This window comes from Ranitomeya imitator, chromosome 1, assembly GCF_032444005.1.
Source record: "Ranitomeya imitator isolate aRanImi1 chromosome 1, aRanImi1.pri, whole genome shotgun sequence".
Taxonomy (NCBI): Eukaryota; Metazoa; Chordata; class Amphibia; order Anura; family Dendrobatidae; genus Ranitomeya; species Ranitomeya imitator.
Window position 1 is genome coordinate 738,867,726 of NC_091282.1, and position 13,406 is coordinate 738,881,131.

At 43.7% G+C, this 13,406-nt stretch overlaps 1 protein-coding gene across 3 annotated transcripts in view; it reads right to left on the bottom strand.

The window, feature by feature from the left end:
* Nucleotides 1-1,386: 1,386 nt before the first annotated feature.
* Nucleotides 1,387-13,406, bottom strand: part of PPP2R5E (protein phosphatase 2 regulatory subunit B'epsilon) — a 114,514-nt gene continuing 102,494 nt past the window's right edge. For 2 of the 3 annotated variants that reach the window (XM_069733835.1, XM_069733843.1), the window contains exons 12-14: nucleotides 6,369-6,496; nucleotides 4,723-4,824; nucleotides 1,387-1,807 (exon numbers count right to left, since the gene is read on the bottom strand). In XM_069733835.1, the coding sequence (XP_069589936.1) occupies nucleotides 1,708-1,807; nucleotides 4,723-4,824; nucleotides 6,369-6,496 (330 nt within the window). In that variant the 3' untranslated portion in view covers nucleotides 1,387-1,707. The remainder of the gene's footprint in view (nucleotides 1,808-4,722; nucleotides 4,825-6,368; nucleotides 6,497-13,406) is intronic. The other variant, XM_069733851.1, reaches the window with a different exon arrangement.

Sequence of the window (13,406 nt, forward strand, 5' to 3'; positions counted from 1 at the left end):
TTCTGCACAACACAACTGATGGTCCCAACCCCATTTATAAGGCAAGAAATCTCACTTATTAAACCTGACAGGGCACACCTGTGAAGTGAAGACCATTCCCGTTGACTACCTCTTGAAGCTCATCAAGAGAATGCTAAGAGTGTGCAAAGCAGTCATCAAAGCAAAAGGTGGCTACTTTGAAGAACCTAGAATATAAGACATAATTTCAGTTGTTTCACACTTTTTTGTTAAGTATATAATTCCACATGTGTTAATTCATAGTTTTGATGCCTTCAGTGTGAATGCACAATTTTCATAGTCATGAAAATACAGAAAAATCTTTAAATGAGAAGGTGTGTCCAAACTTGTGGTCTGTACTGTATTTGTGTGTACTATACACATATATATTGCACACACATATGGTCCGTGTATTCATGCATACACAAAAAAAAAAAAAATATATATATATATATATATATATATATATATATATATATATATATATATATATATATATATATATATATATATATATATATATATATATATATACACACACGTACATACATACACACACGTACATACATACACACACACACCGGTATATATCTATCTATATATATATATATCTATCTATATATATATATATATATATATATATATATATATATATATATATATATATATATATATCTCTATCTATCTATCTATCTATATATCTCTATCTATCTATCTATCTATATATCTCTATCTATCTATCTATCTATATATACATATATATATACATATATATATACATATATCTATCTATCTATCTATATATATATATATCTATCTATATATCTATATATATATTACACACATACCATGTACACAATTTACACTCACTTCCCCCGCACTAAAAAAAAAAAAAAAGCTCTGGTGCTACTTTTATCGATTATGCATTAGAACAAGAGTGAATAACCTCTGGCCATTCAGCAGTGAGTTGCAGGGTTGCAAGTTGACATTGCTTTAACGAATGCCCAACTGCCCCAAAAAATAAAAATGCAGGAGAATTAAAAAAAAAAAAAAAAAATATTACATACACACCTTTACACAAAACCATTGTGATTGACAGTTTTGCTAAGACATTCAGCTCTGGGAAATAAAGAAAAATGTTCAAAGAAACAAAACAACAACAAAAAAGGAACAGGAAAAAAATGGTATTCGAAAGAAGGAGAATGTTCTGAGAAGTCAAGATTTATGTTTTTCCTTTTTTTTTTTTTTGCTTTTTTTTTTTTTTTTTTAACTATATAAATAGATTTATACAGTTTTGCAGAAAGAAAAGCTAAATGTAATAAGGGTGCCTGGATTTGAAACACTGCGATTCTCTGCCCAATGGATAAATAACAAATGTCTGACAAAGTGGGGGTGGTAAGGGAAGTACTTTTTTTTTTTTTGACACTGTCAAATTTCCGTCAAGATCTGAGAAGATGGTAAAGAAACAATGACTGTTTGCAAAGTTCTGAGAAGTTCATCTAGAGTCCAAACTTTGGATTAAAGTCCATAGAATTTTTTCTTTTGCTTTTTTGTCGTTTTTTTCCTTTACTTAGACAGGTATATACAGTGCTGTTGTAATAATGAAACGAATGTTATCTACTGTAAAGTTGCACGATACAGAAAACTGCTGCTCCATCTTCTACTACATACATGTGACTCCACAGGATAAGGATGAGATCGCTTCCTTTGTTAAGTCGGGATAATGCCGTCGCTCCTAAGACCTCGCTTTAACTCAAGGTCTTCTAATTTTTTCCATAGTTCTTCGCGTTCCTTTTCCTTCTTCTTCTCACTAATAAAAGGAGAATAAAAAAGGGGGATGGAATTAATTAAAGGGACTTCATTCACATCGAACATTGAGAAAAATAATCAATGCTACATAACTCAATGACTCCGGCCCTATTAAGTGTCAGTGGCGCCTATGTGAGAGGGGCCTGGAGTACTCCCTCCTCGGACCGGCTGTCTGCATACGACTCCCCGGGATTACGGCACAAGCGATTACTACAGGCGGTGGTGTTCGGAGCTGACAGTAGGGCATTGTTCTGCGGCTTGTGGCACATTGCTTACACACGGCCATGTAACAGTGTTCACAGTTGTCTAATATCGGTCTGGCGGAGCGCCGCCTCTGTCCCATCTGATTAACCCACGCTTCATTTATCAGCATGTTCCACATCACGTACGCCGACATCCATTTAGGGAATAAAAAAGTAATTCACTTATTCACAACATTAACTCATGCCTACCTGGAGACAAAAGCGGGTAACACCAGTGCATGTCCATTGTAAAAAAAAAAACATCAACCAAAGACAGTTACTAAGAAACACCACTAGGGGGCGACAACACATAGGAAATGGGAGTGTCCCATACAAAAGTAAAGGGCCGTTCTGGACATCAAGTTATGACTTGACACAGGATAGGGTCCGACTGCCTGGACCGCCACAGATGCCAAATACAGGGCTCTGAAATACAACCGCTACGCTGCAATTAGCGATCCGCAGCAGAGACATTCATGCTCAACCTCCGCTCCATTCTCATGGCACATTTCTGAGCCCCATTCTTGGGATCAGGGTGAGTCTCCGCTGTCAGACCCCAAGTAGTAAGCTATCCTGTAGGCTTTAGATACGTGAACATTTATAATGAATAACCCTTTAAATTGTATCTCTGTTTTAGCTCCAAAAGCGAATATATCACTGACTGCATTACCAGTAATTCCCAATACACCATTATCAGGTTTGTATAAGGTTCGGGGGTTTATTTTCAAACACTTTTCTGAAGTCTAGGACTGGACCACAAGTCATGAATTTACTTATTTTCTCCAAAGCCCCCCATACACATTAGATGGCCATCAGGCGAACGATGCATACCAACAGTGTTGGACTGGATTGGCAAAGGCCCACCATGAAGACTGATTCTTGGGGCCCATTGGTGATTTACAGATAATGCAGTTCTCTAATATATCAGCCATTTACCTCTAAAATAATCAGAAAAGCTTTCAAGTTGGAACAAAAAAAACGTTGATACCAAATGTGTAGATTAAGGGTACCGTCACACAGTGGCATTTTGATCGCTACGACGGCACGATTTGTGACGTTCCAGCGATATATCCGTGACGTTCCAGCGATCTCGCTGTGTCTGACACGCTCCTGCGATCAGGGACCCCGCTGAGAATCGTACGTCGTAGCAGATCGTTTGAAACTTTCTTTCGTCGTCTAGTGTCCCGCTGTGGCGACATGATCGCATGTTGTAACAAAGGTGTGCACGATATTGTATACGATGTGCGCATAGTAACCAACGGCTTCTACATCGCACATACGTCATGAAATTATCGCTCCAGCGTTGTACATTGCAAAGTGTGACAGCAGTCTACGACGCTGGAGCGATATTGTTACGATGCTGGAGCGTCACGGATCGTGCCGTCGTAGCGATCAAAATGCCACTGTGTGACGGTACCCTAAAGTTTGTGCCCCCGAGAAATTCTGCAGGGGAAAAAAGTGAGACGTTTGCAGCTGTTTATAGCCCAAGGACGAGGATTGTCTCATTGGTAACATGGCCGCTTACCGGGGGTCTGTACCAGATGCAAAGACCAGACCCTTAGCAATGGTAATAATGTGCGGAGGTCAGGTGATGCAGCTGCAATACGAACCCCAAATGTGGAGCGGCCACGTAGCCAAAGGAAGCAAATCCAAGGAGGACATTCCTTACAGGGCTCAGTCTGCAGCGCTGCTCCTGCCGTCAACACACCCGAAACATGAAGGAATCCTGACAGATCACAGTAGATTCCGTCAGGAGATACCAAAGTGGACCGCTCATACTTGTCAAGGCTCCATTAACCCCTTAAGGACTGGGCAATTTTTCCTTTCCTCCTTCCAACAGCGTTGTTTTTCTGCTGACATCGCTGTTTCGGGGGTTGTTGTTTTGCGACACAAGACGTCATTTTGAAGACACAAAAAAAAAATGCGCAAATTCACTATAGTTCTTTGAGTTTGGCTTCTATGTCGTTCATTGTGCAGTAAAAATTACCTGGCGACATGATTCTCCAGCTCCGTACAATTATAAAAATACCAAACTTATAAAAAATTTTTTTATTTTTCTAGTGGTTACATTTTGTTTTAATTGGTACCAATCAATGGGTATTTTGCAATGGCGGGATCGCAGTGTTAAAGGGAACCAGTCAGTGAATTTGTGCTGCTCAAACCATGGGGAGCATGAATCGGAGACTGCACGATTGTAGCCAGGTCCATTTTTCTGTTTAAGCATCCGGCTGTGTACTATAGGGATAGAATATACTAGTCCGATCGGCTTCTCATCACACAGCTCCAGTGGATTGACAGGTTTCTCCCATGTGTGTCCGTAGCGAGACCTGCCAATCACCTGAAGTGGAGCAGGGAGAAGCCAACCAGGGGCACAACGGGACTAATGAGTCCATTCCTACAGTCCCTAGCCGGCTCTTAAAACTAGGTTTTATCTTAAATGCTGGTGCATTTTAGAGAAAAATCTACCTGGCTGCAATCGTGTAGCCATGAGATTAATGCTACCCACAGCTTGGGCCACCGAAATCGTACAGCGGCTGTCGTTAAGGCGTTAAAGTACAGGAGCCATGACATTGGTGTGAACAGAGCCCAGTACAGAACATGTCAAGTCAATGCAGCACAGAAAACCACCAGAAGCTTTCCGTGCTACAGACAAGAAGAAGCTATGAAAAGTTACCGCTGGCGATCTGACTTGTAAGTGGCTGTCAGTTCATCAAACAAGGTGCTGTTCATCTCCATAAAGGCTTTTAACACGTTGTAGACAAGAGCGACGATCGCCCTGGGGGGAGAAGAAGAAGAAGAGAAGTTGTAGATGGTGAGGTGACCAGTAACAGCAGTAAACATCAGCTCGTCTGACTCTTAGCATATGGAGGTAATAACTGTGCCCATAGTCAGGACGGGTCAAAAACTAACAAGGTTGTACTGTTCATTGGCAGCATCACTGCACTTTTTCCAATAGTGTGGGGAGGAAGTGGGACACATTCACATCTCCCAGATCCCATCCCAAAATATAAGTAATAATATTAGCAAATACCTCCAATTAGAAACGTTATAGTTGTCCTGATAACCTGTGTCCCTTACCCCATGTGCAGGCATTGCAGTAGCTTAGGTATCCATTGTTACGACCACTAGCAAGTAACTGTCACTATATAAGTGGTCATATCCATGGATATCTAAGCTACTGCAATGCCCTGAACATGGGGTAAGCGATATAGCTAATCAGAAGAACTAGATTACATTTCTAATTGGAGGTATTTGCTAATATTATTACACCTGCTACATATTGGGATAGGACCTTAGAAATGGGAATACCCCATTAAATTTTTTTTTTAAAAAGTATATATGTTGTAGTACCCTTGTACCCTTAGATGCCTTGTAGATATTGGAGGTCTAATTGAGTGCGGCAAAAAACAGAAGTGTATGGGACTGTACACCGCTGTGCGCTCATGCGGGAGCTCAGCGCTTCAGCACTGTCTTGAGCGATTAATGAGAGTTTTAGGACCCCCACTTCCCAGGCGTATACACTACACTAAGAGCTCATTCACAAATCAGTTTTTCGAGGATCACACTTTTACTTATAATAGACTATAGGGCTGTTCATATGTCCGTGATGGTGGTTTTTTTTGCTGACCAGGTGGTCCGCACCAACACAAGAACACACGTCCCATGTTGATTTGGGTCAAACTTGGCAATGAAAGTCTATGGGTCCGAGAAAAAAAAAAAAAAAATCAGATCGTATTTGATCACCATCCAAAATGCTGTCCATTTTTTACGGACTGATAAGAGAAGGTGGAGAATTTTTTTTTTATTATTATTATTTTCCTTTTATCAGAGAAAAACTAATGACACACTAACCAATCTCAGATTTTCAACACTGAAGTCAGATCGATGCTCTCATATGAGAAAACCACCGACGTGTGCATAAGCCCTAATTCTGTGAATCGCAGGTGATACGACAGCGACATGATGTCCGAGCCCGTTAGTGTAGTCTTAAAGAGGTCATCCACTACTTTATCACTGATGACCTGTCCTTAGGAGAGCTCATCAATGTCTGATGAGTCAGGGTCCGACACCACGGCTAATCAGCCGTCCTCGGTGGTAGAGGAGTATGTATATCCATCAGATGACAGCAGCTCCGCGATCGGGAAGTTCCGGACGGCTTCTGCCACTGAGAACAGCTAATAGGCAGCGTTGCCAGACCCAAAATGATCAGACACCTTAAGGATAAAGTAGTGGACAACTTCTTTAAAGCAGCCAATGTAAAAAAATAAGAGGAGCAAAGAGAAAAAAAAAATTAAATAGGACATTAATATTTCCACTTACGGATTCCAGTGTTCTTTAGAAATCCTGTACAGGCTAGCAAACATTATGGGAAGGATGACATTCGAGTTTTCCTCTATTAAACTCATGATATACTCGTTGTTCCAATAATATAAAGCTCGCTCCGCCACCTTCAAGAAAGGAGAGGAAAAAAAAAAATGTTACAGCGAAAAGGAAAATAAAGCATCGTGTGTGAGAAGGATGGGATGTTTTCTTAGAGATGATTCCGGATAATATTTGGTGCTTCAATCACTACGCTGCTGATCACAATGACGAGTCCTCGTTTCTCTCCACCACTTACAGCTATTTTTTCATCTGATGCACATTTACGAAGCGGTTCATATCAAGCAACCATAGAATATAAAAATAATGGACCACTGATGGGCTACAAACTTTAGTATAAACGGCAGAGCGGACCTTCACTGTGACAATACTGAGGAGCAGCTGCTGATTGGCTGCAGTGGTCATGTGATACAACGATGAGAGCTTGATTTTTTATTTTAATAAACGAGTTGTATCTGTCAATAGCACCATTTGCGGATACATATAACTTACCAAAAGGGAATTTGTCATTAAGACCATCCCCCACTCTCCCTTAAGCCACATATATGGCATGCAAGTTTTTGAAATGTAAATCTATTGACACCTTTATATCTTCTATCTGTTGCTGCATTCTCCAGTAACTAGCATTTTCTATTCATAAGCAAATGGTGCATTAAGTGCTCTGGGAGTGACAGAGCAGTTCCTTAAGGTACCGTCACACTAGACGATATCGCTAGCGATCCGTGACGTTGCAGCGTCCTCGCTAGCGATATCGTCCAGTGTGACAGGCCGCAGCGATCAGGCCCCTGCTGTGCTGTCGCTGGTCGGGGAAGAAAGTCCAGAACTTTATTTGGTCGCTGGACTCCCCGCAGACATCGCTGAATCGGCGTGTGTGACACCGATTCAGCGATGTCTTCACTGGTAACCAGGGTAAACATCGGGTAACTAAGCGCAGGGCCGCGCTTAGTAACCCGATGTTTACCCTGGTTACCATCCTAAAAGTAAAAAAAAAAACAAACACTACATACTTACCTACAGCCGTCTGTCCTCCAGCGCTGTGCTCTACTCTCCTCCTGTACTGGCTGTGAGCGTCGGTCAGCCGGAAAGCAGAGCGGCCCTGCGCTTAGTTACCCGATGTTTACCCTGGTTACCAGCATCGTTGGTCGCTGGAGAGCTGTCTGTGTGACAGCTCTCCAGCGACCAAACAGCGACGCTGCAGCGATCCGGATCGTTGTCGGTATCGCTGCAGCGTCGCTAAGTCTGACGGTACCTTAAGCTTGCTTCTTCCACCCAGCAGCAGCCTCTTTCGCTTGACTGACAGCACACAGTTTGATTTCTTCACCCAACATTCCACAGACAGTGACTGGTCAATCAAGTTAAAGAAGCTGGTGCTGTGCAGGGAAGCCTCAAGAGGCAGAGGCTCGGGAAGTGCCCACAGCACTTATGCATCATTTGCATATGACTTAAACCACTAATTTCTTGAGAATGCAGCAGCAGATAAAATATATAAAGGACCTGCATTCCCAGAGGTGCAGTTTGGGTGAGTTGATCTTACTCTTTCATAAAAGGGGCTGTTCAATGAAGAGAAGTCATCACTAGGGTTGAGCGAAACGGGTCGTTCATTTTCAAAAGTCGCCGACTTTTGGCAAAGTCGGGTTTCATGAAACCCGATCCGACCCCTGTGCGGGGTCGGCCATGCGGTACGCGACTTTCGCGCCAAAGTCACGTTTCAATGACGCGAAAAGCGCCATTTCTCAGCCAATGAAGGTAAACGCAGAGTGTGGGCAGCGTGATGACATAGGTCCTGGTCCCCACCATCTTAGAGAAGGGCATTGCAGTGATTGTGTTGCTGTCCGCGGCGTCACAGGGGCTATAAAGGGGAGTTCCCGCCGACCGCCATGTTACTGCTGCTGATCTGAGCTTAGGGAGAGGTTGCTGCCGCTTCGTCAGAAGCAGGGATAGCGTTAGGCAGGGTCCATTAACCACCAAACCGCTTGTGCTGTAGCGATTTCCACAGCCCAACACCACCTTCGGTGTGCAGGGACAGTGGAAGCTACATTTTTTTTTTTCCCCTCAGCGCTGTAGCTCATTGGGCTGCCCTAGAAGGCTCCCTGATAGCTGCATTGCTGTGTGTACGCCGCTGTGCAAACCAACTGATTTTTTCAAAGCACAAATCCTCTTGTTCCTTCCTTTCTGCACAGCTATCTTTTTTGTTTGTACACACTTTTTATTTAATTTGTGCATCAGTCCACTCCTTATTGCTGCCTGCCATACCTGGCTGAGATTACTGCAGGGAGATAGTAATTGAAGGACAGTTCTTTTTTTTTTTTTTTTGTGGGAGATTAAGATTGGCATTTCTGCTAGAGTGCCATCCCTGTCTGTGTCATCTCTCACTCAGTGGGCTATAGAAAGCCTATTTATTTTTTTGCTTGATTTGGGTTCCAAAATCTACCTGAAAAAATCACATCATCAATCAGTGGGAGAAAAATATTGGCCTCAGGGCTTGTGTGCCACTCCTGTCTCCTGTGTGTGCCATCTCTCACTCAGTGGGCCATAGAAAGCCTATTAATTTTTTTGCTTGATTTGGGTTCTAAATTCTACCTGAAAAAAATCAATAAATCAATCAGTGGGAGATTAATATTGGCCTTTGGGCTTGTGTGCCAGTCCTAAGCGTGCCATCTCTCTCTCTCAGATAGTGGGCCATAGAAAGCCTATTTATTATTTTTTTTATTGGGTTTATAAATTTTCCCTGGAAAAAAAAAAAAAAAGTGGGAGATTAATATTGGCCTCTGGGCTTGTGTGCCAGTCCTGAGCGTGCCATCTCTCTCACAAATAGTGGGCCATAGAAAGCCTATTTATTTTTTTGGTTTATTTGGGTTCTAAATTCTACCTGAAAAAAATCAATAAATCAATCAGTGGGAGATTAATATTGGCCTTTGGGCTTGTGTGCCAGTCCTAAGCGTGCCATCTCTCTCTCTCAGATAGTGGGCCATAGAAAGCCTATTTATTATTTTTTTTATTGGGTTTATAAATTTTCCCTGGAAAAAAAAAAAAAAAAGTGGGAGATTAATATTGGCCTCTGGGCTTGTGTGCCAGTCCTGAGCGTGCCATCTCTCTCACAAATAGTGGGCCATAGAAAGCCTATTTATTATTTTGGTTGATTTGGGTTCTAAATTCTACCTGAAAAAATCAATAAATCAATCAGTGGGAGATAAATATTGGCCTCTGGGCTTGTGTGCCACTCCTGACTCCTGTGTGCGTCATCTCTCACTCAGTGGGCCCTAGAAAGCCTATTTTTTGTTTTGGTTTCTAAATTCTCCATGAAAAAATCATTTTATTTTATTTGGTTTCTAAATTATTCCTGAAAAAATCATTTTTTTTGTATTTTTTTTTTCTAAAGTCTTCCTGAAAAAAAAAAAAAAAAAAATCAAATCAGTGGGAGATTAATATTGCCCTTTTTGCTTGTGTGCCAGTCTTGACTCCTGGGTGTGCCATCTCTCTCTCTCCAATTGTGGGCCATAGAAAGCCTATTAATTTTTTTGCTTGATTTGGGTTCCAAAATCTACCTGAAAAAAATCACTAAATCAATCAGTGGGAGATAAATATTGGCCTCTGGGCTTGTGTGCCACTCCTGACTCCTGTGTGCGTCATCTCTCACTCAGTGGGCCATAGAAAGTCTATTTTTTTTTTAATTTGTTTTCTAAATTCTCCCTGAAACAATCATTTCATTTTATTTGGTTTATAAATTCTTCCTTAAAAAATCATTTTTTTTTATTATTTTTTTCTTTCTAAAGTCTCCCTTTTAAAAAAAAAAAAAACAAATCAGTGGGAGATTAATATTTACATTTGCGCTTCAGTGACAGTCCTGCGTGTGTGGCATCTCTCTCATTTGTTGCCACCAACAACAGAGTGTGTAACATTGTGCCTGATTTTCGTTGTGGTCTCACCCACCTGTAAAGGGGTAGCTAAATCATACTGAAGTTATAGCTCACCGTGTAAGTTGTGTGACAGCAACAAATACCGTTAGTTTGGTAACGTTTTTAAAACAATGAGGAAGTCTGGTGGAAGAGGTCGTGGCCGGGGGCGTTCATTGTCAGCTGGTAATGAGGGTAGTGGTAGTGGTGGAGCATCAGCTGGTCGTGGGAAAAAAAAATATTGCACCTAAGTCTGGAGCTGTGGAGCCAGGTTCGTCGTCTGGCTACACAAGGCCTCGAACGCTCCCTTTTCTGGGAGTAGGAAAACCGCTTTTAAAGCCGGAGCAGCAAGAGCAAGTTTTGGCTTATCTTGCTGACTCAGCCTCTAGCTCTTTTGCATCCTCTCGTGAAACTGGTAAAAGTAAAAGCAGCGCGTCGTTAGTGGATGTTCACAGTCAGGGACAAGTCGCTTCCTTGTCCTCTTCAGCAAAAACAACAACAGAGAAGAATGCAGCAGGCGACACAACGGGTTACTCCATGGAGCTCTTTACACATACCGTCCCTGGCTTAGAAAGTGAAGCAGTTAACAGTCCATGCCCATTACAAGTTGAATCTGACATGGAGTGCACTGATGCACAGCCACAGCCAGACTACTATGCTGGTCCTTTGACTCAGACCACAACATTGCCCTCGCAGGGTGCTGATCAAGAATCAGACCCTGATGAGACTATGTTGCCCCATCACGAACGCTATACCACCGACCGACACAGTGACACAGACGAAGTTGCACACGAGCTACAAGAAGAGGTAATAGATGACCCAGTTCTTGACCCCGATTGGCAGCCATTGGGGGAACAGGGTGCAGGCGGCAGCAGTTCTGAAGCGGAGGAGGAGGGGCCGCCAGGCATCAACATCGCAACAGGTTCCATCTGCCGGGCCCGTATCTTGCCCAAAACGCGTGGCAAAGTCAAAACCTGTTGGAGGACAGCGTGGCCATCCGGTTAAAGCTCAGTCTGCAATGCCTGAAAAGGTATCCGATGCTAGAAAGAGTGCAGTCTGGCATTTTTTTAAACAACATCCAATTGATCAGCGCAAAGTCATCTGTCAAAAATGTTCAACTACCTTAAGCAGAGGGCAGAATCTGAAAAGTCTCAATACAAGTTGCATGCATAGACATTTAACCACCATGCATTTGCAAGCTTGGACTAACTACCAAACGTCCCTTAAGGTTGTAGCACCCTCGGCCAATGAAGCTAGTCATCAACGCAACATCCCTTCCGGCAGTGTAGGGCCACCATTTTCTGCACCACCTGCAGTATTCTGTGCAGGTTTCTTTGCCAGGCCAAAGCAGTCAGGGTCAGGGAATCACCAGTTTCGTAGTAGGAAACACTGCATCTAGGGCACCGGCGGCAACAATACCATCTCCCACCGTCTCTCAGTCTGCCATGTCCACCGGCACCCCCGCTAGTTCCACGATCTCCAGCTCTCCAGTCCAGCTCACCCTACATGAGACTATGGTTAGAAAAAGGAAGTACTTAGCCTCGCATCCGCGTACACAGGGTTTGAACGCCCACATAGCTAGACTAATCTCGTTAGAGATGATGCCCTACCGGTTAGTTGAAAGCGAAGCTTTCAAAGCCCTGATGGACTACGCTGTACCACGCTACGAGCTACCCAGTCGACACTTTTTCCAGAAAAGCCATCCCAGCCCTCCACCAGCATGTTAAAGAGCGCATCGTCCATGCACTCAGGCAATCTGTGAGCACAAAGGTGCACCTGACAACAGATGCATGGACCAGTAGGCATGGCCAGGGACGTTACGTGTCCATCACGGCACACTGGGTAAATGCGGTGGATGCAGAGTCCACAGGGGACAGCAAGTTTGGGACAGTTCTGCCTAGCCCACGGTCTAGGAAACAGTTGGCTGTAGCCGTTCGCACCCCCTCCTCCTCCTCCTCGTCCTCCTGCAGAAGCGAGACCTCGTCCACAGACCGCAGTCGCACAACCACTCCATCCGCAGCTGCCACTGTTGCACACCAGGTCTCCCATTATGGGGCAGCTACTGGCAAACGTCAGCAGGCTGTATTGGCTATGAAGTGTTTGGGCGACAACAGACACACCGCTGAAGTTCTGTCCAAGTTCTTGCAGAAAGAAACGCAGTCGTGGCTGGGCACTGTAGATCTTGAGGCAGGCAAGGTAGTGAGTGATAACGGAAGGAATTTCATGGCTGCCATCTCCCTTTCCCAACTGAAACACATTCCTTGCCTGGCTCACACCTTAAACTTGGTGGTGCAGTGCTTCCTGAAAAGTTATCCGGGGTTATCCGACCTGCTCCTCAAAGTGCGTGGACTTTGCTCACATGTTCGCCCGTACACTCCAGCCGTATGCAGACCTATCAGCGTTCTTTGAACCTTCCCCAGCATCGCCTAATCATAGACGTTGCAACAAGGTGGAACTCAACACTGCACATGCTTCAGAGACTGTGTGAACAGAGGCGGGCTGTTATGTTTTTGTGGGAGGATACACATACACGGGCAGGCAGTAGGATGGCAGACATGGAGTTGTCAGGTGTGCAGTGGTCGAAGATTCAAGACATGTGTCAAGTCCTTCAGTGTTTTGAGGAATGCACACGGCTGGTTAGTGCAGACAACGCCATAATAAGCATGAGCATCCCCCTAATGCGTCTGCTGATGCAAAGTTTGACGCACATAAAGGATCAGGCGTCTGCAGCTGAGGAAGAGGAAAGCCTTGATGACAGTCAGCCATTGTCTGGCCAGGGCAGTGTACAGGACGAGGTAGCGGGCGAACAGGAGGAGGAGGAGGACGAGGAGGATGATGGGGATGATTATATTTTTAATGAGGAAGCTTTTCCGGGGCCAGTGGAAATTGTTGGCGCGGCAAGGCCGGGTTCTGGTTTTTGGAGGGACAAAAGTGACGTGGATTTGCCTGAAACTGCCCCTCAACCAAGCACAACCACAGATTTGAGAACTGGAACTTTGGGCCACATGGCGGATTATGCCTTACGTATCCTCAAAAGGGACACACGCATAACAAAAATGATGAACGATGACGATTACTGGTTGGC